The 25,000-nt window shown below is 42.2% G+C and overlaps 1 protein-coding gene across 1 annotated transcript in view; it reads left to right on the top strand.

The window, feature by feature from the left end:
- Nucleotides 1-25,000, top strand: part of ARAP2 (ArfGAP with RhoGAP domain, ankyrin repeat and PH domain 2) — a gene marked incomplete at both ends in the record, with an annotated part of 137,884 nt that overhangs the window by 38,293 nt on the left and 74,591 nt on the right. The window contains 8 exons of the mRNA XM_081332552.1: nucleotides 1-17; nucleotides 3,494-3,672; nucleotides 9,219-9,334; nucleotides 13,860-14,059; nucleotides 15,745-15,830; nucleotides 18,106-18,288; nucleotides 19,823-19,997; nucleotides 21,077-21,211. The exon at nucleotides 1-17 is cut by the window's left edge and continues 104 nt beyond it. Coding sequence (XP_081188678.1) covers nucleotides 1-17; nucleotides 3,494-3,672; nucleotides 9,219-9,334; nucleotides 13,860-14,059; nucleotides 15,745-15,830; nucleotides 18,106-18,288; nucleotides 19,823-19,997; nucleotides 21,077-21,211 — 1,091 coding nt within the window. The remainder of the gene's footprint in view (nucleotides 18-3,493; nucleotides 3,673-9,218; nucleotides 9,335-13,859; nucleotides 14,060-15,744; nucleotides 15,831-18,105; nucleotides 18,289-19,822; nucleotides 19,998-21,076; nucleotides 21,212-25,000) is intronic.

Below are 25,000 nucleotides of genomic sequence, written 5' to 3'. Positions count from 1 at the left end.
CAGGGCCGAAAAGGAAGGTGAGGCTCATTCCCGGCCAGGCTGGGTGGGGATGATGGTCTTCGCGGGTCCTTCGGTTGGGCTGGAACAACCGAGCAGCGGAAGGGTAGTTGCCTCCAGAAGTGGTGGGTTCTTCAACGCTGGGCGTTTTTTGATTAGAGATTGGACCACCATTTTGTCTGAAACGGTGCAGGACTGGAAGACCTCCGGGGGTCCCAAATTCAGGGTCTCTGGATGACTCCGGGGACAGAAAAAGCGGAAGCTTTTAGAACTGTACAGCAAGGGATTGAAATTTTCAACCACAGCAACCAGAGGAATAAACGAGGAGAATTGTGTTGTGATTCAGGGTCAGCCTGTGGGTTCGGCAGTTGGGTCGGACGACTCAGAGGAGGAGGGGGGTGTTGAAGACCTTGCTGAGGGGGTTGAAGATCTTGCTGATGATAGCCCTCAGCCAGGCCCCTCCCACTTGGTCACCACGGAGACCCAGCTGTGTGAGCCTGACAGCGTGGATGAAGATGACCCACAGCTGGCCCTGTTCAAGGACGCCCGACGCAGGAGGCAGTCAATTAGGAGTAAACAGAGGAAGGCAATGGGGCTTCTCGGAAGGAGGCAGAGAGAAGCCACGCCCTGAACTCTATATAAGGGGAATGTCTGGGAGGGCTGGTTTGCTGAAGGCAACCGCTCAGATGGTTCATGTTTCTTTAAGCTTCTGTTTCTTGGTTCGTGTCTTGTTTGTTTTTGTTGCAATAAATTTGGCAAGCGTATTCCAGCCTCTTGCCGTTTGTGGAGGGGTTGTCCCTGCCTTTTCTGCAGGGCCGGTAGCAGGCTGGTACAGAACAAATTGTATAAATGGGTTTCCTTTAATAGAGATGTCTGTGTTTTCTTTAATACTGCAAATCTGACACTTTCTCCTGCTTGAGCAGAGGGCTGGACTAGAAGACCTCCAAGGTCCCTTCCAACTCTGTTAGCCTATATTCTATTTTGTACTAAAATAGATTCTGACGGGTGGATATCATCACCCAGAAAAAAAAAAAAACCTGAGATAATCGAGGAGCTTGTGTACCTTGTAGGATAAAATCATGCACCAAGACCAAAATAGCTGCATTTTCAAGGACTTTTATGTCACAGTATTAAGTGGCCCTACTTTAGCACTTACTAGCACCACTTAAAAGCTGTGGTATTGGCCATCTGCTGCAAACCCGTCTTCGGTGTGAAGCTGATAAAGAGTAATGAGAAGTTGCTGGCTTGAATTTAAGGATCAAAGAAAAGCCGATTTAGGATTCCAGGCCACTTTCGCCCAAACAAATACACAGGTCCACTCACTGATCAGAAAGGAAGGCGACATTATTCCTACCCCGTCAACACAGGTAGCGCTCGAATTACGACCTCATTTTAGCCCGAAACTTCCATTGCTAAGCGAGACATTTCTTAAGTGAATTTTGCCCCGTTTTACGACCTATCTTCCCACAGTTGCTAAGGGATCCCCTGCGGTTGTTAAGTGAGTAACTCGGTCGTTCAGTGAATCCGGCTTGCCCATTCTCTTTGCTGTCCAGAAGGTTGCTAAAGGGGGGGGTCACGTGACCCCGCGGGACACTGCGGCCGTCGTAAATATGAGTCAAGGGTCTGAATTTTGATCACGTGACCGGGTGGGGGGGAAATGCTGCAACGGTTGTTAAGTGTGAAAGTGGTCGTAAGTCCCTTTTTTCAGGACCGTTGTAACTTTGAACGGTCACTAAATGAATTGTTGTAAGTTGGGGACTACCTGTAATTTATTTTTTAGATGGGATCTGTCTAGAGAAAAGAAGGACCAGCCAATATCTCAGGGGCTGCCCCAAAGAAGAGGGAGTCAAGCTATTCTCCAAAGCGCCCGAAGGCAGGACAAGAAGCAACGGATGGAAGCTAATCAAGGGGAGAAGCAACCTAGAACTAAGGAGAAATTTTCTGACAGTGAGAACAATTAACCAGTGGAACAGCTTGCCACCAGAGGTTGTGGGTGCTTCATCACTGGAGGTTTTTAAGAGATTCGACAGCCATTTGTCAGAAAGGGCATAGGATCTCCTGCTTGAGCAGGGGGTTGGACTAGAAGACCTCCAAGGTCCCTTCCAGCTTTATTCTGATTGATTGATTAGTCTTCAACTTGCAAAAGTTCGTTTAGTGACTCTTTGAAGTTACAACGGCACTGTAAAAAGTGACTTATGATCGTCAACTTCCCTCCGTCCAGTGCGCTCCCACAGAGAGGGCCTCCTCAGGGTGCCGCCGATCAAAGAATGCCGATTGGTGACCCCCAGGGGGAAAGCGTTCTCTGTGGGCGCGCCAGACCTCTGGAACCGCTTACCGGTTGAGCTCCGGACGGCCCCCGACCTTCGCTCCTTCCGGCGCGATCTCAAAACATTCTTTTTTGAACAAGCTGGCCTGGTCTGACGGGATGGGGTTGGGTTTTTATGGGCATGATGTTTAATGGCTTTTTAATTTTTGTATTCGATTTTTATTGTGTATTGCCCTGTTCACCGCCCTGAGTCCTTCGGGAGAAGGGCGGTATAGAAATCAAATTATTAAATTATTATTAATTAAATTAATTATTAAATTAAATTAAATCTTTCACACTTAGGACCATTGCAACATCCTTGTGGTCAGGTGATCAAAATTCGGACGCTTGGCCACCGGTTCATATTTACACCGGGGTCACGTGATTCCTTTTTTAACCTTCGGAGGAGCAAAGCCAATGGGGGAAGACAGATTCACAATGACTTGACAACTGCAGCGATTCACAAGAAAAGTCGTAAAACGTCTCAAAAAACCCCCCACTTCACAAATGTTTCGCTTAGGAACAGAAAAGTTGGGCTCAATTGCGGTTGAAAGCCGAGGACTTCCCTGTATTATGAACGCTGCCCCTGCCTGTCTTGATAGGAAGCCATGTATAGTATAGAACTAGAACGACAGCTGTGACAATGTTACCTGTATTTAAATAAGGGTGTGCGTCAACGCTGCTAACATCGGATGTTTTTGCTTTGACAACATATGGAGATGCAACCATTTTACTTCTTACGTTTTACTCTTAGAATTAGAGTTAGAATTAGATGATGCTGGGGGGGGGAGAGGAGAAATGTGCATGAGAGTTTAGCTAAACATAACAACACTGAACCTACTGTGAGAACCAAGGGTATTGAAATAAGAGATGATAAGAATTGGCGGGTTGGAGAACTGGAGGGGATGCCTGCATTTCAAACTAATTGGAGAATGTGATTTATGACTGTTAGTCAGAGGAGGGAATTGTGCTTTGATACTGTGTGCTCAGGGAAGGGGAATCCAGATTTTGGCGTTGACTATGCTAGTGCCGATGGTATGCTATTTGAATAAAGATTCTTTAAGGTAAACAATGCCTCGAAGTTCTTTGAAGAGTTCCATCTGTCCGAACCATGACATTGTGTATGTGTGGGTGGGTGGTGGTCTGCCTGGATGCCCAGCATGGTGACATTTTTGTGTGTTTATTTTTTAGAAGAACGAAACAACTGGGTAACTACCATCTTCACCGCTCTGCGCTCCCTCCTGGCAATTTCTCGAGTGAGGACAGCCGTTCCTCCCGAGAAAAGCGGCTATCTAGAATTGAAAGGCTACAAAGCCAAAATCTTCACCCTGCTACAAGGGAACAGCGTGTGGATTTGCAAGAACAATCAGGTGAACCTCTGCAATTTTCTTTTTTTTTTCTTTTTTTCCTGACGGCACAGAATTTGAAGTGACGTTCGGGGTGATGAGGAAAATTATGACTGATCATGTATAAGAGCCTTGGTGGAGCAGTGGGCTAATGCCTTCTTAAGTAACACCAGCTGCCTGCAATTAGTGCAGGTTCGAGTCCCACCAGGCTCAAGGTTGACTCAGCCTTCCATCCTTCCGAGGTAGGTAAAATGAGGACCCAGATTGTTGGGGGCAATAAGCTGACTTTGTAATAATGCCGCTTGGGGGGGGGCGAAAGCCCTAATAATAAGCAGGCATATACATAGAATGAAGGCTATTGCTAAGCACATTGAGTTGTGCTTAGATTGTAAGCCGCCCTGAGTCTTCGGAGAAGGGCGGGATATAAATGGGATTAAAATAAATAAATAAATAGAAAATATTTGCAAAAATGACACTGGGGTAACAGAATGTTGAAATGTGGATCCTTCAGCCCGTGGTTTTGAGCAAATGATTATAGCCATAGAGTGATACGACAAGTGCTTGGGAACATATCCTAGGTAGATGGAACTGATGGACTATTTGTGTGTGTGTGTGTGTGTGTGTGTGTGTATACATAGGTTCATGCATAAATGTACAGTACGTACAATATATAAGTACATCCACCCACCCATAGACACCACAATATATATCTCGGATTGGCACAAAGGTTAGTTTTCAAAACGGTTAACCTGTATGGGGAGGTCTTCTCCTTAGATCAAAGGGATGTGAGAAAAAAGACACACAAGAGTTTTCTTTCTTGATTTCTCTCTCTCTCTCTCTCTCTCTCTCTATATATATATATATATATATATATATATATATATATATATATACATATATAGCGTAGCCTTGCAGTTTGACCTCAGGTGTGTTGAACAGTGTTGTGTTTTTGTGTTCTTTGGGTCTTTTTTCGTGTTGGTTGGTATTTGCCACCCAAAAATTGCAAGTTGGATTGCCTTGTAAAAGGAAGGAAGGAAGGAAGGGAGGGAGGAAGGAATGAATCTAGATATATGAGAGGAAGGGAGGGAGGGAGGGAGGGAGGGAGGAAGGAAGGAAGGAATCTAGTTATATGAAAAGGAAGGAAGGAAGGAGGAAGGAAGGAATCAGAAAGAAATGAATCTAGCTATAAGGAAGAAAGGAAGGGAGGAAAGAAGGAAGGAAGGAAGGAAGGAAGGAAGGGAGGGAGGGAGGGAGGGAGGGAGGGAGGGGCAAGAAGAAAAGGGCATGACATGGCATTCTGCACTTGATGATCTAAGAGAAGCCAGCAACATTGATGCCATCTTCAAGATAGGCCCGCTACGTGCAATTGAGGCACACAACGGGAAGAGGCACGACTACTAGAAGAAAAATGACAAAGCTTAATCAATTACAGAGAATTGGAAGTACTATTCAGGTGAATTCAGACCTAATTGCCTGCAATTTTTCAAAAATGGGATGATTCAGAGAAGAAAGACTTTTGATGGAGAGGCATAAACTCAATAAGGCCTGAAGAAGCTGCTTTGGTGACGCACATGGCAGTGAGACAAATACATTCATTTTGTGAAGAGCGGAGAACAAGGCTGCTGCTGATGAACCGGGGACTGTAGAGTGGACGGATCCACGCAGGACATGTCTTCATCAAGTGCGGAAGAGACGTTCGCCAATTTAGGTAGCTCTTTTCGTCTCCAGCCTAGTTGATTAGCTGACCTTGGATGATCTCAGGAAGTTGAAGGAAGGCCGGGCCTGTTTAGAACTTGGAAAAAACATCACACAGGAAGCCAACCGCTGTCTGCTGGACTCAGTGGTGGGATTCAGCTGGTTCTCACCCATTTGGCAGAACCGGTAGCTAAATTTTGCTGAGTTCGGAGAACCGGCTGAATGCACACTGCTTCTGGAAGTCCAGTCTAGGCCTTCCTGCTCTGCCTACTCCTCCTCCTCCTCCTCCTCCTCCTCCTCCTCACAAATCCAATTCCCTTCTAGCACTGATGATGTTACCTAGTTAGGGTTGTGAAACGTCTGCAAGAAAACAAGCAAGTTCAGAGAACACAAAGGACCCCATAGTCCTTTCCTCCTCCTCCTCCTCCTCCTCCTCCTCCTCCTCCTCCTCCTCCTCTTCCCCCCCACAATTCCCATTCCCTTCTAGCACTGAAGATGTTTCCTAGTTGGGTCATGAAACATCTGCAAGAAAACCACCAAGCTCAGAGAGCACCAAGGACCCCACAGCTCAGCCCTGAGCTACAAATGCTCTCCTTCATTGATAGCAACTGGGGTTGTTGTAAATAACCAAGGTTAAATGCCCAGTGCAACTATTGTCTTGGGGCTTGTCAGAAGGGCAAGGCTGGATGGAAGGATTGCTTTCATGGACTTGTGATTCTATTATCTTTCCTTTATTGCTGGCTGTTAAGCAAATGTCAGTCACTGATATTGACTCTTCAGACATCTGAATATAAATGAGCTGAGCCGGGAGGGACATAATATGATCACAATTGCTGGAGTCTATTGGCTAGCCACGTGTGAAATTCTGAATAAGCCCTGCTTAATTATTACAGTGTTTAGCCGCTTGGAAAGCCAAGCAGAGCTAGGCAGAAAAATACTCTCCTTGTGCAAAAAATAAAAAATAAAAAAATAAAAAAATGATTGTGGCTAAACTGTTATTTTTCCCCCCCTGCTGTGGGCTACCCAGTTTGTCCATTGTAAAGTCTTCTGCCTCTTCAGTAATGAGAAATTATTTGGGATGTTCAGAAAAATGGTTTAATCTGCATCCTTGTAGAGCCTTGGTGGAGCAGTGGGCTAATGCCTCCTTAAGTAATACCAGCTGCCTGCAATTAGTGCAGGTTCGAGTCCCACCAGGCTCAAGGTTGACTCAGCCTTCCATCCTTCCGAGGTAGGTAAAATGAGGACCCAGATTGTTGGGGGCAATAAGCTGACTTTGTAATAATGCTGCTTGGGGGGGGGGCGAAAGCCCTAATAAGCAGGCATATACATAGAATGAAGGCTACTGCTAAGCACATTTGATTTGTGCTTAGATTGTAAGCCGCCCTGAGTCTTCGGAGAAGGGCGGGATATAAATGGGATTAAAATATAAAATATAAATCTGCCTCTTGTTCTGTGGAGTCGCCTCGTGCTTATTAATCTCTGCCATTAGGTTCCTGTTGAAGCAGTGGGCGCTTCATTTTAAAATCCCTGGCAAATGCACAATGTTCTCTTGAAATAAAGTTAATTACAGCAGCTACGTGCCAAAGTAAGTATTTTCAACCCTGCCCATCATAGATATTATTATTATTATTATATCTCTTATCAGCCTGGACATTATCTTCACCTGAAAACATACTGCTGGATACACAATTTAGGAGAGCAATATTTCTATATGTGAGCTAGACTAAATAAAAAAAGCAGATTTTTTTTACCTTATTCCTGTGATAGATCTTGGTTGCTGCCACAGAGTGTCACTGCAGACCATAGTCTAGAAGTGGTGAAAAGTAAGCGTGTATCTCTGAAATGAAATGAAATGAACCTTTATTGTCAAAGTACAACTATGTGTACATTGAGATTAGCTGAGCCTCCCTTTGTGCTCCCACCCGCCAACACACAGTGACAACAAACCCTGCATCTTACTACACTATGTGAACCAACTACACCACACACCGGCCTCCCAAGTCAATTGTATTTATCTGTGTATCTGTGCAGTCTATAATAAGAACTGTTTGAATTTTAAAACCAGTATTTGGACTACTCGGGAAGTAAAAGACTGTCGATTTTAGTCTGAACTCAGCCAGTAGACAAAATCAGACACCCTTATTCCATGAATAAAAAACAAAACAAAAGGAAGTTCTAACACCGTTGGCTAGACTGGGAAATTGAAAAGACACCCTAGAACACCTGTTTAACTGTATCTATTAACATATACTTCACATAATGTCCATATAGGCAAATCACCTATGGGAGGCAGATTAGATTCATATTCATTGAGCAGTTTCTAAACTAGACAACCTTTGATTTGTGGCCAACCAGATACATTCTAGAGCATTATTCAGCTAAAAGATAGACAGATAGATTTAGATAGATAGATAGATAGATAGATAGATAGATAGATAGATAGATAGATAGATAGATAATATATAGATAGATGGATAGATATAGATAGATACATGATAGATAATAGATACATGATAGATAGATTGATAGATAGATATAGATAGATAGATGATAGATAGTTAATAGATACATGATAGATAGATAGATGATTGATAGATAAACATAGATAGATGATAGATAGAAAGATAGATAATAAGCACACATTTAATTAATTTGTTCAAGTATAGCTGTTGTTTCTGTTTAACTGTATCTATTAACATATACTTCACATAATGTCCATATAGGCAAATCACCTATGGGAGGCAGATTAGATTCATAATCACTGAACAGTTTCTAAACTAGACAACCTTTGATTTGTGGCCAACCAGATACATTCTAGAGCATTATTCAGCTAAGGGAAAGAAAAAAGAAATACGAACGTGGATGAGGGCTAGTGACAGATGGGATTTTCCCCCCCAAAAAATTGCAAGTGGAAGCAAAATCCTAAAAATGCACACGCAACCTGAATAAACCTGACTGCAAATTTTTATTGCTTGATGTTCTTGATCCTCTAGTATTATTTCTTCTTCTTCTTCTTCTTCTTCTTCTTCTTCTTATTATTATTATTATTATTATTATTATTATTATTATTATTATCATCATCATCATCATCATCATCATCATCATCATAATCACAGTCAGCCAGATATTCAGACTGGATTTGGCATTTTTGTCTACCTATCGAGTCCTTCCCAAGGACCTGGGATAGGCAGATGTGGATGTTTGATGGTATTACACATCTCGTCGCAGGATGGAAGCAGTTCCTAGTAAAGCCGCCTTTTGCAATTGACTAATGGCGAATTTGTCAATGCCAATGGTGTTCAAGTGGTGCTCCAGTTGTTTTGGGATTGCACCCAAGGCGCCTATTACTATTGGCGCTACCCTTGCTTGCCTTTGCCACAGTCGTTCTATTTCCATTTGTGGGTCTTTGTATTTTGTTATCTTCTCCAGTTCTTTCTCATCTACTCTGCTGTCTCCAGGCACTGCCACGTCCACTATCCAGACTTTTTTGTCTTTCTTATCGACAATTGTTAAGTCCGGGGTGTTATGTTGCAGGTGCTTGTCTGTTGTTGTTGTTGCTGTTGTTGTTGTTTTGCTGTTATGATGATGATGATGATGATGATTATACACACACACACAAAGAAACAAACTCTGATGTCAAACTCATAGAAAAATCTAGGGAAATACATTGTGTGAAATCTGCTGGATAGGACATTAAAATTATAATTCATAGAACGACTGGGCTAAGCGGTCAACACGAGCAATAAAGGAACTTTAACATGGCTCTCTATTCTGCAGAGACCTACCCTAGGCAATTCTGCTTTCAAAATACATTTCACCTGATTTATTTATTTATTTTAAACAAGATTCTAATGTGCTTTTCTTCTCTCCTTCAGGATTTTAAATCTGGCTACGGCATTACCATCATACCTCTGAACGTGGCTAACGTGAGGCAGATCGATCGGGCCGCAAAACAATCTTTCGAAATAATTACACCTTACCGGAGCTTTAGGTAAGACCAGTCAATGTTTGCTTTTAAAACTGTCGGGCAGGATTTTCAGAGTATAGCTGAAATAAATACTTACACGAAACAGAGATAGCCCTTGACTTAATGACAGCTGATTTAATAACCGTTCAAACTTACAATGCCGCTGAAAAACTGACTTAGGACTATTTTTCACGCTTACCAACGTTGCGGCGTCCCCGTGGTCATGTGATCCAAATTCGGACGCTTGGCAACTGACTTGTATTTATGACAGTTGCGGTATCCCGGGGTGTGTGTGTGTGTGTGTGTGCTTGTGTGTGTGTGTGACGCGATCCCCTTTTACGACCTTCTGACAAGCAGAGTCAATGGGGGGGGGGAAAGCCAGATTCGCTCAACAACCGTGCCACTAACAGTGATCCACTTAACAACGGTGGCAAGAAAGCTCGTGAAATGGGGCAAAACCCACTTAACAAAGTCTCGCTTTGCTGCAAATTTTGTCCTCCGTTGTGGCTATTTCAGTATTACAAAGAAACACTGGAGTGAACAGTTGGGTTGCAAATTGGTTTAAAAAAATTTCCCGCTCCTTTTTTTTTTTCTTACGTCATTTTTTTTTACATAATGTTTCTTTCCCCCCAAACGAAAATAATGTGATGTACTTAGTAAGGTGGGTAACTTGAAACGGCTGAGTAAATACAAATGTACTTTTCAAGTGGACAGTTATTTGAAGTTACAACTCCCAAAACATCTTAGGGAGATATTTACGAGAGCGAGATTCGAACAGCTTGATACAATGGTCAGATATGGGAGATTTCATGCTATACCGTACAATGAGCGTCTCTGCATTTGCGGAGCGGCAGAGGTAGAGGACCTGGCTCACATCCTATTTGACTGTTGTCTGTATAAGAGGGTGAGAGACAGGTATCTTGGTCTATATACCAAACGAATGACCCATTGGGATCCCCATATCAAAATAACTTACCTTATGTCCGGCCAGAACATGAAAATAACATCCAACGTAGCACAGTATTTAAACAAAATGATCCGGTTAAGATCTGCATATGTGGGACTGATTGGGGTAGATTGTAAGGGCGACTCCGAAATATAATGTTATCATATTTTATCTATATCTTAAATTTGTATTTTATTACTATTTCAACTTAAATTGTATTTTAATTCCATTTTAAATTGTATTTTATCAAATTCCATTTCAGATTGCTTTTATCAAGTTTCGGTGATGGTTTGTTGCTGGAACTTTGTACTTTGATATGGCCCAAGGGCTAATCAATAAAGTTGTTGTTGTTGTGATGTACAGTATACAGATCGCTAAAAGTAATTTGCGCATATAGACCACCAAAAGTAACTGGTGCCAATGTGAAACAAAAACTCCTTCCTCGCATTGGACGTAGCTTTTCACATAGTCACAATACAGGTTGTCCTCGACTTAACGATGATTCATTTAGTGACCACTCTGAACTGCAGCAGCACTGGAAAACAAAACCACTTATGATCGTTTTCACACTTACAACCCGTTGCAGGATCCCCGTGCTCAGGTGATGAAAATTCAGACGCAGGGCAACTGACTCGTATTTATGACGGCCGCAGTGTCCCGGGGTCACGTGATCCCCTTTTGGGACCTTCTGACAAGCAAATGGCTAAGCACATTTGATTTGTGCTTGCTTAGATTGTAAGCCTGCCTGAGTCTTGGGAGAAGGGCGGGATATAAATGGGATTAAAATAAATAAAAATTAAAAAAAAAATCAATGGGGGGGGGGAAAGCTGGATTCATTTAACAACTGTGTCAGTAACTTAAGAAGTGCAGGGATTACACTTAACAATGGGGGCAAGAAAACAACGGTGTGTGTCATGTATGTGTTCACTTTGACAGCGGGCAACTAAATTTCATTTTTGATGTGTGTCATTGTGCCCACAGCAAAAAAAATGACAATAAAGGTTATCTTATCTTAAAAGGTTATAAAATGGGGCAAATTCATTTAACAACTGCTTGCTTAGCAATGGAAACTTGGGCTCGGTTGTGGTCATAAGTTTAAAGGACAATCTTGTGCTAAAAAATACTATAAATGAAAAAGAAACCAGTTAAGACAGGGGTAGGCAACCTTGGTTCTTTTATGACTCGTGGACTTCAACTCCCAGAATTCCTGAGCCAGCCATGCTGAGGGAAAAGGGAGAGGTTTCCAAGCTGAGCCAGGCTGGCTCAGGAATTCTGGGAGTTGAAGTCCATGAGTCATAAAAGAGACAAGGGTTGCCTACCCCTGGCCTAGGCCTAGGCCACTTTATGACTCGTGGACTTCAACTCCCAGAATTCCTGAGCCAGCCACGCTGAGGGAAAAGGGAGAGGTTTCCAAGCTGAGCCATGCCGGCTCAGGGATTCTGGGAGTTGAAGTCCACGAGTCATAAAAGAGCCAAGGTTGCTTTATGACTCATGGACTTCAACTCCCAGAATTCCTGAGCCAGCCATGCTGAGGGAAAAGGGAGAGGTTTCCAAGCTGAGCCAGGCTGGCTCAGGAATTCTGGGAGTTGAAGTCCAGGAGTCATAAAAGAGCCAAGGTTGCCGCCTCCTGGCCTAGGCTGCTTTATGACTTGTGGACTTCAACTCCCAGAATTCCTGAGCCAGCCATGCTGAGGGAAAAGGGAGAGGTTTCCAAGCTGAGCCATGCTGGCTCAGGAATTCTGGGAGTTGAAGTCCAGGAGTCATAAAAGAGCCAAGGTTGCCGCCTCCTGGCCTAGGCTGCTTTATGACTCCTGGACTTCAACTCCCAGAATTCCTGAGCCAGCCATGCTGAGGGAAAAGGGAGAGGTTTCCAAGCTGAGCCATGCTGGCTCAAGAATTCTGGGAGTTGAAGTCCACAAGTCATAAAAGAGCCAAGGGTTGCCTACCCCTGGCCTAGGCCTAGGCCGCTTTATGACTTGTGGACTTCAACTCCCAGAATTCCTGAGCCAGCCACGCTGAGGGAAAAGGGAGAGGTTTCCAAGCTGAGCCATGCTGGCTCAGGAATTCTGGGAGTTGAAGTCCACAAGTCATAAAAGAGCCGAGGTTGCCTGCCCCTGGGTTAGGAGGAAAGGTTTTTTTCCCCCCTACATCCGGATTCTTCATAAATTGGCAAAGTCAATTTAGTGCAGCCAGTTGCCAAAAGTTGTTGCTGATTTGAAAGCACATCATCATCAATAATACATAAACAAATAAAAATCAGGCTGGTTTTGAGTGGGGGAGAAACCTATCAAATGTCCCCAAAGGTGCTTTTTCAAAAGGCAAGTGGACTTTGTCTTTCCTTGAAGACATTTTGCTTCTCATTCGAACAGCTTCTTGTCAACATCCAGCTCAAGAATCCAAATAAAGCTCCAGGTTCATTCCGTTTCCGAAAATCTTACTGTTTATTGAATACACAGCATGGAAATGTCGAATCAAAACTAACTCTAAGGTCCCCGGATACCAGTTCATAGAATTAAACAATAATTTCTCCAGCCAACCCCCCCCCCCCACTCTCTCACATAGTTCATGTAAACAATTTCATTTTGTTATGGGAACCGTCTGCTTTCTCTCCACACCTGCTGCAGTGTCCTTGAAAAGGTTTCAGGCTCTGGTGATCTTCAGCGGATTCGTAGAGGTTTCGTTTCTCCATCTTAACCAATTCTAAAGCAACACCTCCCCCACCTCCTTAACCTAGTGGCAAGTTGAAACAAAGAGGCACATAGCTGCCAAAGTTTCATTCTTGACACTTCTTCAGTCAGAACTAAAGAAGCTCCTTGGATGAGAAGCAAAAACCTCTTCAAGGAAAAAAACAACAACAAAGTCCAGTTGCCTTTTGAACAAGCACCTTTGGGCCAACCATGACCTGGATGAGTGAGAATCTCCATAGACAAGCCTGTTGAATGAAAAGTCATTAGTTCTTCTGTTGTCACACTCTTCATGAAACTGATTTTATTTATTTATTGCTTTCAAATCAGTCTTGACTCCTGGTGATTTTTTAGATAGTTGCTGCCTTCTTCCCAGGGCTGAGAGAAGAACTGACCTAAGATTGCCCAACTGGCTTTGTGTCTAACGCAGGATTAGAACTATAAACTGGTGCCTTGGCCACGAGACAAGGGCTCTCCAAACTTGACAAATTTAAGACTTGTGGACTTCAGCTCCCAGAATTTCTCAGCCAGTCATGGTGTCTGAGGAATTCTGGGAGTTGAAGACCACATGTTGGCTGAGGAATTCTGGCAGTTGAATTTGCATCCTGGCTGAGGAATTCTGGGAGCTGAGGTCCACATTCTATCTAAGGAATTCTGGGAGTTGAAGTCCACATTCTGGCGGATGAATTCTGGGAGTTGTAGTCCATATGCTGGCTGGGGAATTCTGAGGGTTGAATTCTCATGCTGGCTGAGGAATTCTGGGAGTTGAAGTCCACATTCTATCTGAGGAATTCTGGGAGTGGAAGTCCACAGGTTGGCTGAGGAATTCTGGGAGTTGAAGTCCATAAGTCTTAAAAGTTGCCAAGTTCGGAGACCCCCTACGCTAGATCCAAACTGGCTCTAAATTGATGCATTTCAGCTTTACCGCCGAATCTGAGAAAGACAAGCAGGATTGGATAGAAGCCCTCCAGCAGTCCATTGCAGAAACTCTCTCTGACTATGAAGTAGCCGAGAAGATCTGGTTCAATGAATCAAACCGAACTTGTGCGGATTGTAAAGCTCCTGATCCTGACTGGGCATCCATCAATCTCTGCGTCATCATTTGCAAGAAGTGTGCAGGTAATTAAGCAGCTCTCGGGATCCTCCGGAGCTAGTTTGGCAACTTTAAAAATTAATGGTATGCCTAAAACTATGGGCTTCAGCATCATGTTTTGTGATTTCAAGTTGTACATGCTATCTATGTTCATCGTCACCGAAATAATGGTAGCGCTGCACCCATAAAGAGACTATTTGTAGCTCAGGGGTGAACTGTGGGGTCCTTGGTGCTCTCTGAGCTGGGTGGTTTTCTTGCAGACGTTTCATGACCCCAACTAGGTCACATCATCAATCCTGGAAATATACCAATAGCCACTTGTACAGAAACGGAAAGCAAGCCCCACTTCCTTCTAGCACTGATGATGTAACCTAGTTGGGTCATGAAACGTTTGGAAGAAAACCACCAAGATCTGAGAGCCCACACTATCAAAATCTGAGGACCACAATATTGAAAGATGTTCGTTGTTACCAACTCTTTTGTAGGCTCATCTCAAAGTATTATTCTTGAACTTGAAAGAAGGATGGCAGGTTTTTTTTTTTCTATTCGGGACTGCATTTTTTTTAAAAGAAATGGGTTGGGAGCTTCCTTCCTTCCTTCCTTCCTTCCTTCCTTCCTTCCTTCCTTCCTTCCTTCCTTCCTCCCTCCCTCCCTCCCTCCCTCCCTCCCCCCCTTCATTTCTTCCTTCCTTTTTTTCTTTCCGCAACCAGCAGTCTGCATAAAGATTTGTGCAAACAACCAGGAGAGAAACACATGGTCCTCCTGTATACAGTTTTCTTTCTTTCTTTCTTTCTTTCTTTCTTTCTTTCTTTCTTTCTTTCTTTCTTTCTTTCTTTCTTTCTTTCTTTTTCTTCTCTCCTCTCCTTTCTTTCTTTCTTTCTTTCTTTCTTTCTTTCTTTCTTTCTTTCTTTCTTTCTTTCTTTCTCCCTCCTTCTTTCTTTCTTTCTTTCTTTCTTTCTTTCTTTCTTTCTTTCTTTCTTTCTTTCTTTCTTCCCTTTCTTTTTCTTTCTTTTTCTTCCTTCCTCTTCTTTCTTTCTCTTTCTTTTTCCCCTTTTTCTTTCTTTTTCTTCCTCCTCTTCTATTCTTTCTTTCTTTCTTTCTTTCTTTCTTTCTTTCTTTCTTTCTTTCTTTCTTTCTTTCTTTCTTTCTTTCTTTCTTTCTTTCTTTCTTTCTTTCTTTCCCTCCCCTTCTCTTCTCTTCCCTTCCCTTCCCTCCCTGTCCAATTCTCCCTCTGCTTCCTGGTTTTTCTTCATAACCTTAGTTTCTCCAGGAAGAAAAGCCTCATTCTTCCTCCTGGGAAATTGATTATTTACTGAGAGCTTTGACAATGAATCTCAGGACTGCATGAAGTTAAGTCAAAGGCTGTAAGTGGCCCACCTCCGCTACCGAGTTTACATGACTTAAGCTTGGCTGTCTGAAAGCCTCTTTCTCTAATTACGATGAAGCTCTGCAGGAGAGGCCCTCTTGATTCACAGCCACATGGGTTGAGACAGACAGCAACACTTGTTCCAGTTGTGTTGTCTGATTGTCAGAGTTCACACATGCTCACTGGTACGTGAAGGCACTTTCATCAATGCTTCTCTGTGATAGAAACTCCATCAACCTTTTTCTGTTTCAAGCTTATTTCAGGGCTGCTTGGGTTTCCTTGCCTTCAAGTTCCTCTCCTCTTTTACTAACCTTCAAGCAAGTTTTATTTTTCTGCTTTTCACAGGACAGCACAGATCGTTAGGACCCAGAGATTCAAAGGTGCGGAGTCTCAAAATGGATGCCAGCGTTTGGACCAATGAACTCATCGAGGTAGGAAAAGAGACCATGGACAAAGAAGAACAGGAGAAGTCAATTTGACTTGGGAATTCACGACATTTTATTGCCTATTTTACAACAACTAGTGGTCCTAGCAGATGATCACAGATGATCACTTAAACATGAGCCAGCCGCGTGCTGCAGCTGCCAAAAAAGCCAATACAATCCTAGGCTGGATCAACAGAGGGATAGAATCAAGATCACGTGAAGTGTTAGTACTGCTTTATAATGCTGTGGGAAGAATCCAGAGAAAGGAATATTTTGGGAAATATTAATAAGGCAGAATATTACATTTCCCCAAAGGATCTTAAAGGCAGAAACCAATCCCCCCTCCCCCCAAGTCTCTGTGTCCCAGACAGAAACCAGGTCTGCAAAAACGCAGATGTGATAATCTTGTCAGAAAGATTGGAGTCAGGAAACTGGGATTAGAATGGAAGATCCCTAGAATCAACAATCCCTCACACTAAAAAATCCAACGATCATCAGCCATCAGCCCCAGGGAAGCAGGATATGACCTTTGGGACATAATAGGATTAACCCACCACCATCAGAATACCAGAAAGGCACACTCAGACTCAGGTCAAAGTTCACGCCACAGGAACAACTCCAAACAAAAGCCCAAGAAGGTATAAAAACCCACCACTCCCTATTACGTGTGGTCAGTGTTTTTTTTTTTCCAAAGCCATCTTTCTATCTGGCTCTCCTCTTCAATAAACTACACCCTTCTTTCTAAAGCAGTCTCCATTTTGATTGTTCCCAGCTTGGACTGGAGCCTGATGAAGATTTTTCTTTCCACAATGCCTTGGTAAGGCCACACTTGGAATATTGCATCCAGTTTTGATTACCATGGTAATCAAAACTCTAGAAAGAGTGCAGAGATTAGACATTTTCCAAAGGGAAAACATCCAAATAAGCAGTAAGCATCAGCAGAAATAAGAAATCGTTAACCATAATCAAATCACTTTTATTTTTTTCTTCTTCCTGCCAACCATTCTTAAGTTTCATAAATAAAATTCTAAGTCCTTTTTTTTTGGTCTAATATCTTTGCCTCACCTTTTGAAATTCTTATCACCGTTTGAGTCCACTTGTAAATTCTATAAAGCATCTCCAGCAAATCTCTTATGTCTCAACTTAAAAGGGTGGTCCACATTGTTGTTATGATACATTATTTGCACATCATTTTCCATTTTTTAAATGATCGTCCAATTGTATCTGTAAATCCGACATTTCCGTCTTGTTCTTTTAAATTGTAATTTGAAAATCCGCCTTAGAATCCATCTCAATTTCCCCCAGAAGTCTCTGTTCATCTTCAATAGTAACTTTTCAGTTCCAATAAAGAACGCAAAAGTTCGAGCACTTCACAGATCAAAAACCTTTCCTTTAAAGTAGCCATCTTGTACTCTAGTAATCAACCTTCAAAGTCTCGTTTTACAATTGATGTGTAAACAAGGCAGATTTTTTTTCCCCCACACGAGGCTCTTTCTAATTAACTTCAAAGCTTCTCTTTAGGTCAATTTCACAAAGCCTTAGCATTTACAAAGCTTTGCAGAAACAACTCTGAAATCACCTCTTTGCTGCATATTGCAAGAAATTATAAAAGAAAGAAAGAAAGAAAGAAAGAAAGAAAGAAAGAAAGAAAGAAAGAAAGAAAGAAAGAAAGAAAGAAAGAAAGAAAGATCTTACAAAGCAGGAAATATGGGATTGCCTTTCTTTTGAAACGGATTGAAGAGAATTCCCACCCAGCACCCAGACTAGTGGTTCTGAAGATTTTTCAGTCTTTCATAAATATTTTATTAATTTTCTATTTTTACCGACAAGTGCTTAATAGACAACGTGTTGAATGGGTCCATTAGTAATTCAGTGGTACATGTAAACTTCTTCAAACTAAATCCAATATTACACCCTCCTCCGATACCTCCTCTCTTCTTCCAGTGATAAACATTTTTCCACATTAAGCAAAGAGGATTCTTATTGTTATTCAATGAGTAATGAGGAAAGTAAAAACTTCAAAGTGATTCAAAAGATGAGGCTCCCTCTCACAGTTGCTACTATTGAGCAAGGTACCTCCTAAACTATACCTGTGCATTTGGTTTTTCTTGCCTAAATGAAGATCCTTACTTTTTTTCACCATTGAATTTCGTTTTGTTAGATAGCGCCCAGTGTTCGAGTCTGTCCAGATCCTTCTGTATCTTAAGCCTGCCTTCTGGAGGGTTGGCTATTCCAACTTGGTGTCGTCTGCAAATTTGATGAGTTCCCCATTCTTTTCCAGCTTTTTATTGTGATAGGTAATGAAAGGGCCAACAGTTTTTGGGAAGGAAATCTTCAACCGGATGAAAAGTTACAAGTAGATGCCCCGGCTGACAGGAGGCTAACTTTTATTACCCAAAAATATAAAGAAGGAAAATTCCGAAAAATGACGCTGTTGTCTAAAACCAAGGAGGAGTTAAATAAGGTAATGCTGAGGATGGGAATAATTTGGGGTCATAAATTCTGGGTTTGATTATGGTCTTCTTTGGATGACAAACTGTCAGAGCATGTACAGTCTTATTGTGCTGAGGTAACCCAGGAGTAAATACAATACACAGTGGTTTGTAATTAAATGTGGGTTAAGGTAAAGGTAAAGGTTCCCCCGCACATGTATGCTAGTCGTTTCCGACTCTAGGGGCCGGTGCTCATCTCTGTTTCAAAGCTGAAGAGCCAGCGCTTGTCCAAGGACGTCTCCGTGGTCATGTGGCCGGCATGACTAGACGCCAAAGGCGCACGGAACGCTGTTACCTTCCCACCGGAGTGGTCCCTATTCTTCTACTTGCATTTTTACGTGCTTTCGAACTGCTAGGTTGGCAGAAGCTGGGACGAGGAACAGGCGCTCACTCTGCTACGCGGCACTCGGGATTCGACCCGCCAAACTGCCGACCTTCTGATCGACAGGCTCAGCATCCTAACCCACTGAGCCACCGTGTCCCTTTTAAATGTGGTTTATATTACACTATATCTACAAATATACACTAGAAATAAAATACATACACGTGGTGAAACAGCAAACTCTTAACACACAGCAGTTACAGCAGTCAAACAGATGAGAGAGAAAAAATTCCAGGAAAAAAACTTCCCTTTTATACTCATCCTCTTAAAGTCCCTGCTTACTCTTAAAGGGACAGACACAGACCCTGCTAAGTCATTCCTATCATTGCATCATCCACATTGCACCATCCACATTACATTACATCTTTACATAAGCTGTTGAGCTATTAAATTATTATCCTGACACAAACAACAATGCCAGGGGACAGATGCAATCATATTGGGAAGCCAAAAACCCAACGTATCCCTCTCCGCAACCTTCTCTGCTTGATCAAGGACCCTGTAAAATCTGAACCATTGTCCAGATCTACACACCTTATGCACACAGAGGTCCGGGGTTAGGCGACTGAGAGCACCTTGGTGACAAGAACTCTTTTTTGTATGCTCACTTTTGTCTTTGTGAGTTACCCCCCCCCCATTCAATTAAGAAACATCAATCTCTTCTACTTTGGCCTTCTGCATATAGCTCATACTGTCAAGGATGAAACTTTGGCAGCTATGTGGTTTCAACTTGCCATTAGAGTAAAGGGGGTGGGTGGGAGGTGTTGCTTTAGAATGGGTTAGATGGAAAGAAATGAAACCTCCACGATTCCGCTGAGATTTGTGAAAGCCTGACCGCTTTCCAAGGACACTGCAGAAGGTGTGGAGAGGAAGCAGACGGTTCCCGTTACAAAGTGAAATTGTTTACATGGACTACGTGAGAGGGTGTGGGGGCGGGGTTGGCTGGAGAAATTATTGTTTAATTCTATGAACTGGTGTCTGGGAACCTCAGGGTTAGTTTTGCTTTGACATTTCCATGCCGTGTATTCAATTAAAAGTAAGATTTTCGGAAACGGAATGGACCTCGGCATTAATTTGGATCTCCGAGCTGGATGTTGACCCATACTTTTCATTTTTACGATCAGGCGCTCTGTGCTGCAGTCATTAAGCTGGATGTATTAGAGACCATGATGTTGCTGTTTAGTGGAGCAGACGTGATGTGCGCAACTGGAGACCCCGTGTTCAGCACCCCATATTTGTTAGCCAAAAAATCTGGGCAGAGATTGCAAATGGAATTCCTCCACCACAATAAGTTTTCAGGTATGGTGGATCTTCTATAGCTTGAATAGGGGCTGTGTTTGTGTATAGTTCAGCGAACACCCATTTCAGGTTAGCAGAGGCCCACAAATAAGAGAGCAAGCATTTATTATTTATGTGTTAAGAAAATTTATAGGAGAACCCCAGTCACAGTGAATCTGGGTTGACCTACAAAAGCAAACCTCAATACGAAATCCAATAAGCCCCCATTCCCCTAGTGAAAGCAATCAGATCAACCACTGGATGGGCTGTCCCAAAATGCTTTTTCAACGGGCAACTGGACTTTCTTGTTTTTCTTTGAAGACTTTCACTGCTCATCCGAGTAGCTTCTTCAGCTCTGACTGGATGGTGGGGGAATGGAAGGATTTATACTCTCAAATCCTGAGCTGAAGAAGCTTCTTAGATGAGAAGCGAAACGTCTTCAAAGAAAAACAAGAAAGTCCAGCTGCCTCGTGAAAAAAGCTTTGGGACAACCATGACCTGGATGACTGAGAATCTCCATAGACACTTGATCAGCAGGCCCATTGGCAGAACCAATGTCTTCAGGGCCTTTTGAAAGAGTGTCAAGGTGGAGGCCAATCTTACCTCCACAGGGATGATTTTCCAGAGGGAGGGAGCCACCATGGAGAAGGTCCTTCTTCTAGATGGACCTCCCTAAGATAGGAGATCCATAATATCTCCTGTCTCCCCACTCTTGTGGGCCAGGTATATATGACTGGGGGGAAAAAAACAGTCCTTCGGATAACTTGAGCCCAGGCCATGGAAGGCTTTAAAGGTGACAGCCAGCATCTTGAATTGGATCTACAAGCAAGTCAGCAGCCAATGTAGCTCCTGCAAGAGAGGTGACACACGTGGAAATGGGACACATGAGGGCCACCATATTTTGTACCAGGAACCTCCGAGGTCCCTTCCAACTCGATTATTGTATGTTTTGTGTTCTATTTCCTGAATACTGAAACCATATGCTAAGTAGATCTGACTGTGCATCAACCTAGATGTTCCAGCTTCTGCTCTTCAAAGCAAGTAGTCTCAACAGTTTGAAATTTTACTTCCACAACTAACTGTTCTTCATTACTTTACAGATTTTTCCAACTGTGATGGCCACACCAACAGCATTTCCTCTCCCGATTTGCCCTTACTGTCCTTCCTTTATGATAATTTATACATGGTTTCCTTCAACCCTTCCAAGCTGTTTATTGAGAGAAAAATTAAGGAAGGTATGTAGGTCTTTCTTTCTTATCTATGGCTTGGGTGTCCTGATACTACATTGGTAAGATGCTAGACCTTTTACTGTTTTATTTTAGAACTTTATCAGTAATAAGTATGTATTCCAGGGCTCGAGAATGAGTGTGGGGAAAAAAAAAACCAGAGAGAAAATAATTTCCCCATCAAGTGAAATAAAGTTCTGAAGTGACCGGTTCACGCAAAAAAAAATGAAGAAAGAAAACGAACAGTAGTTTGATTACTAAGCGTTGCAACCTCTTAAAACATTAGGGAGCTAACCACCAGATTGCAAGATCAGAAGTGGGCGGTCAGGTGCGGAGATTCAATCTCATTGGTAGCCTCATATTGCAATGAACAAGGGTCTAGATTCAGTTTCACAGCTACTAAGATTGTCGACCATGCAGGTACAAAAACAGCCAGGGAAATGGTTGGAGCCTGGGAAACGGCCCCCTTGTCAGTCAGTGCTGATTTACCAACAGCTTATCAGGTCCTTAGGAACTGAGGGCTTGGCAGTACAAGGAAACAACAAACAATCACCGGCCATCAACACACCAATCAACCAATAGGAAGCCACCACATAAATACGACTCATAGAACAGCCCAGAGCATATACTCCAGTAGAGAGAAGTTTCCTGAAGATGGGCTCCAGCACGTCCAAAAGTTTGGAAGATTGGATCTTAAAACATTTCTTACTCAGATTAATTTATGAAATTCTCCATGGTTCTAAAAGGCAGAGGACATTGTATATATAGGCAACCTAAGCATAGGTTTAAGGAGTAGAGAGCAAATAGCCTTAGAATTAAATTAAAGGTGTATCTTGTTGTTGTTTTTTAAATTAAATGTATATGCCACTTAATGTCACCTTGCTGGTCAGACACGGCATATTAAATGAATGAATGGATGAATGATTCTCTGGAAAAATATATTTTCCTGAGAATATATGGACTCTTGTCACAGTTCCTTTTTAGAAAAAAAATGCAATGTATTTATTTAGGCATAAGGGGGGGAGATAAAAAGAATATAAAATAATTTTTCACCTCCATGTAATGATCCCCTCACCCTTCCAAAAAAAAACTCCTACCCAATTAGGTTAGATTAAAGAAATAGCAGGATGGGAAATGTTTTGGCCCCTATAAAATAAAAAAAGTGTTTCATTAGAGTTCACGGTGAGAAGCTCTCCCTTTTTTTCGACACCCCAAATGTCGACAGCCCCACCAAATGAAGTAACTGAGCAGCCAATTTTGCACAGTTGCAAAAAGTTTTGAGATATTCAATTCCTTGGGTTACCTTATACTTTAGAAAGGACTCAAAACAGCATGACAGTCCCAGTTTATTGACTATGTAGCAATAGCAATAGCACTTAGACTTATATACCGCTTCATAGTGCTTCACAGCCCTCTCTAAGCGGTTTAGAGAGTCAGCCTGTTGCCCCCAACAATCTGGGTCCTCATTTTACCGACCTCGGAAGGATGGAAGACTGAGTCAACCTTGAGCTGGTCAGGATCGAACTCCTGGCCGTGGGCAGAGTTTGCAATAGCACTTAGACTTACATACCACTTCGTAGTGCTTCACAGCCCTCTCTAAGCGGTTTAGAGAGTCAGCCTGTTGCCCCCAACAATCTGGGTCCTCATTTTACCAACCTCAGAAGGATGGAAGACTGAGTCAACCTTGAGCTGGTCAGGATCGAACTCCTGGCCGTGGGCAGAGTTTGCAATAGCACTTAGACTTACATACCGCTTCATAGTGCTTCACAGCCCTCTCTAAGCGGTTTAGAGAGTCAGCCGCTTGCCCCCAACAATCTGGGTCCTCATTTTACCGACCTCAGAAGGATGGAAGACTGAGTCAACCTTTTTTTTTTATTAAAAAGTTTTACAATACATTTTATTTTTAACAAAACACAACCCCTCCCAACCCCCTCCCCACTCCCCAACCCTCCCCAACCCCTCCCTTCCCTCCCCCCCCTCCCCGACTTCCCAGAGCTAAATACAGGGTATAAAAATACAAACAATCATAATCAACCTTATGCAAACAACAATAAACTATTAAATCTATCGCACTTTAACTCTTATAAAATAACTACAAGCAGTATAAATATCACATCAATACTTATTCAAATGCTAGATGAAACTTTTTAGTCCCATATTTAGAATATAATCAATCCATTTTGTCCATCCATTATATCTCCGTTGCGAATGGCCTTTCAAGTACGCTGAGATCTTTGCCATTTCTGCCAGGTTGGAAATTTTTAAAGTCCATTCTTCTATAGTCGGCAGTTCTTCCTTCTTCCAATATTGCCCTACTAAAAGTCTTGCTGCCTTAATTAAATTCAACATCAACTTAGTAACCACAACAGTAATGTCAATAATAATGCCCAATAAAAACAATTACGGACAAAACGATCTCTAACTTACTTTACCAAATTTTCATCAGTCATTGAAAAACCAATTTTCTGGTCTTCTTTCCACCTGGCCTGTAATTGTCCATACTGAAACCAAGTTTATACAATCTTTTCTTCTCTTAAGATATTAAAAAGGTAAAGGTTCCCCCGCACATGTGTGCTAGTCGTTTCCGACTCTAGGGGCCGGTGCTCATCTCCGTTTCAAAGCTGAAGAGCCAGCGCTTGTCCGAGGACGTCTCTTACCTTCCCACCATAGTGTTACCTTCCCACCATAGTGGTCCCTATTTTTCTACTTGCATTTTTACGTGCTTTCGAACTGCTAGGTTGGCAGAAGCTGGGACGAGTAACAGGCGCTCACTCTGCTACGCGGCACTCGGGATTCGACCCGCCAAACTGCCGACCTTCTGATCGACAAGCTCAGCGTCCTAACCCACTGAGCCACCGCGTCCCTCCTTAAGATATTATACAGCTGCAAATGCCATACATTCCTTTCCAAACTTAAAATTTCCTTATATGTAATCACATCATATTTAACCCCAACACTTTTATTTTCTATTGCATATTTCGATATTGCCCATATAGGTATCTTACAATTTAACTTATGTCTATACTTTTCCCAAACTCGCAACAGAGCATGTCTTAAAATATGTACCTTAAACACATTATCCACCTTCTTATCATACAATAAATATGCATACCAACCAAATAACAAATCATGACCTTCAAAATTTAATAATCTCACTTGTGTTAAATTAATCCAATCACTTATCACTGACAAGGCAGCAGCTTCATAATATAGTTTAAAATTAGGCATTTTAAGACCACTTCTCTCACACATATCCTGCATAATCTTAAATTTAACTCGTGGCCTTTTCCCTACCCAAACAAATTTATTAATACCCTTTTGCCATTCCTCCAAATTTGAATCCTTTTTAAGAATAGGTATCATTTGACATAAAAATAAAAATTTCAGCAAGACATTCATTTTCACTACTGCAATTCTTCCCAATAAAGATAATTGTAGTTTTTTCCAGCTATCCAATTCTTTTGAACTTTTCCCCATAACTTTTCATAATTATTTTCATATAACTTAACATTTGAGAGTGACAAATATATCCCCAAATATTTAACCCTTTTAACAATTTCAAATCCCGTTAGCTCTTCTAAAACAGCCTTTTATGATACTGTCATATTCTTAGACAACATTTTAGTTTTTTGTATGTTAACCTTAAATCCAGAAACTTTCCCATATTGCATTATTATCTCCTCAGTTCTACAACTGAGTCTTCAGGCTCGTCTCATTCATCTCAAAGCAGCACGCGTCATCCTCTGGTCTCTGGCCTCCTCCGATGATACTGAAATTTGATCCACTCCTGTAACTTTC

Source organism: Vipera berus (genome assembly GCF_964194415.1).
Source record: "Vipera berus genome assembly, chromosome: 7".
Taxonomy (NCBI): Eukaryota; Metazoa; Chordata; class Lepidosauria; order Squamata; family Viperidae; genus Vipera; species Vipera berus.
This window is presented reverse-complemented; position numbering and strand designations above follow the sequence as displayed.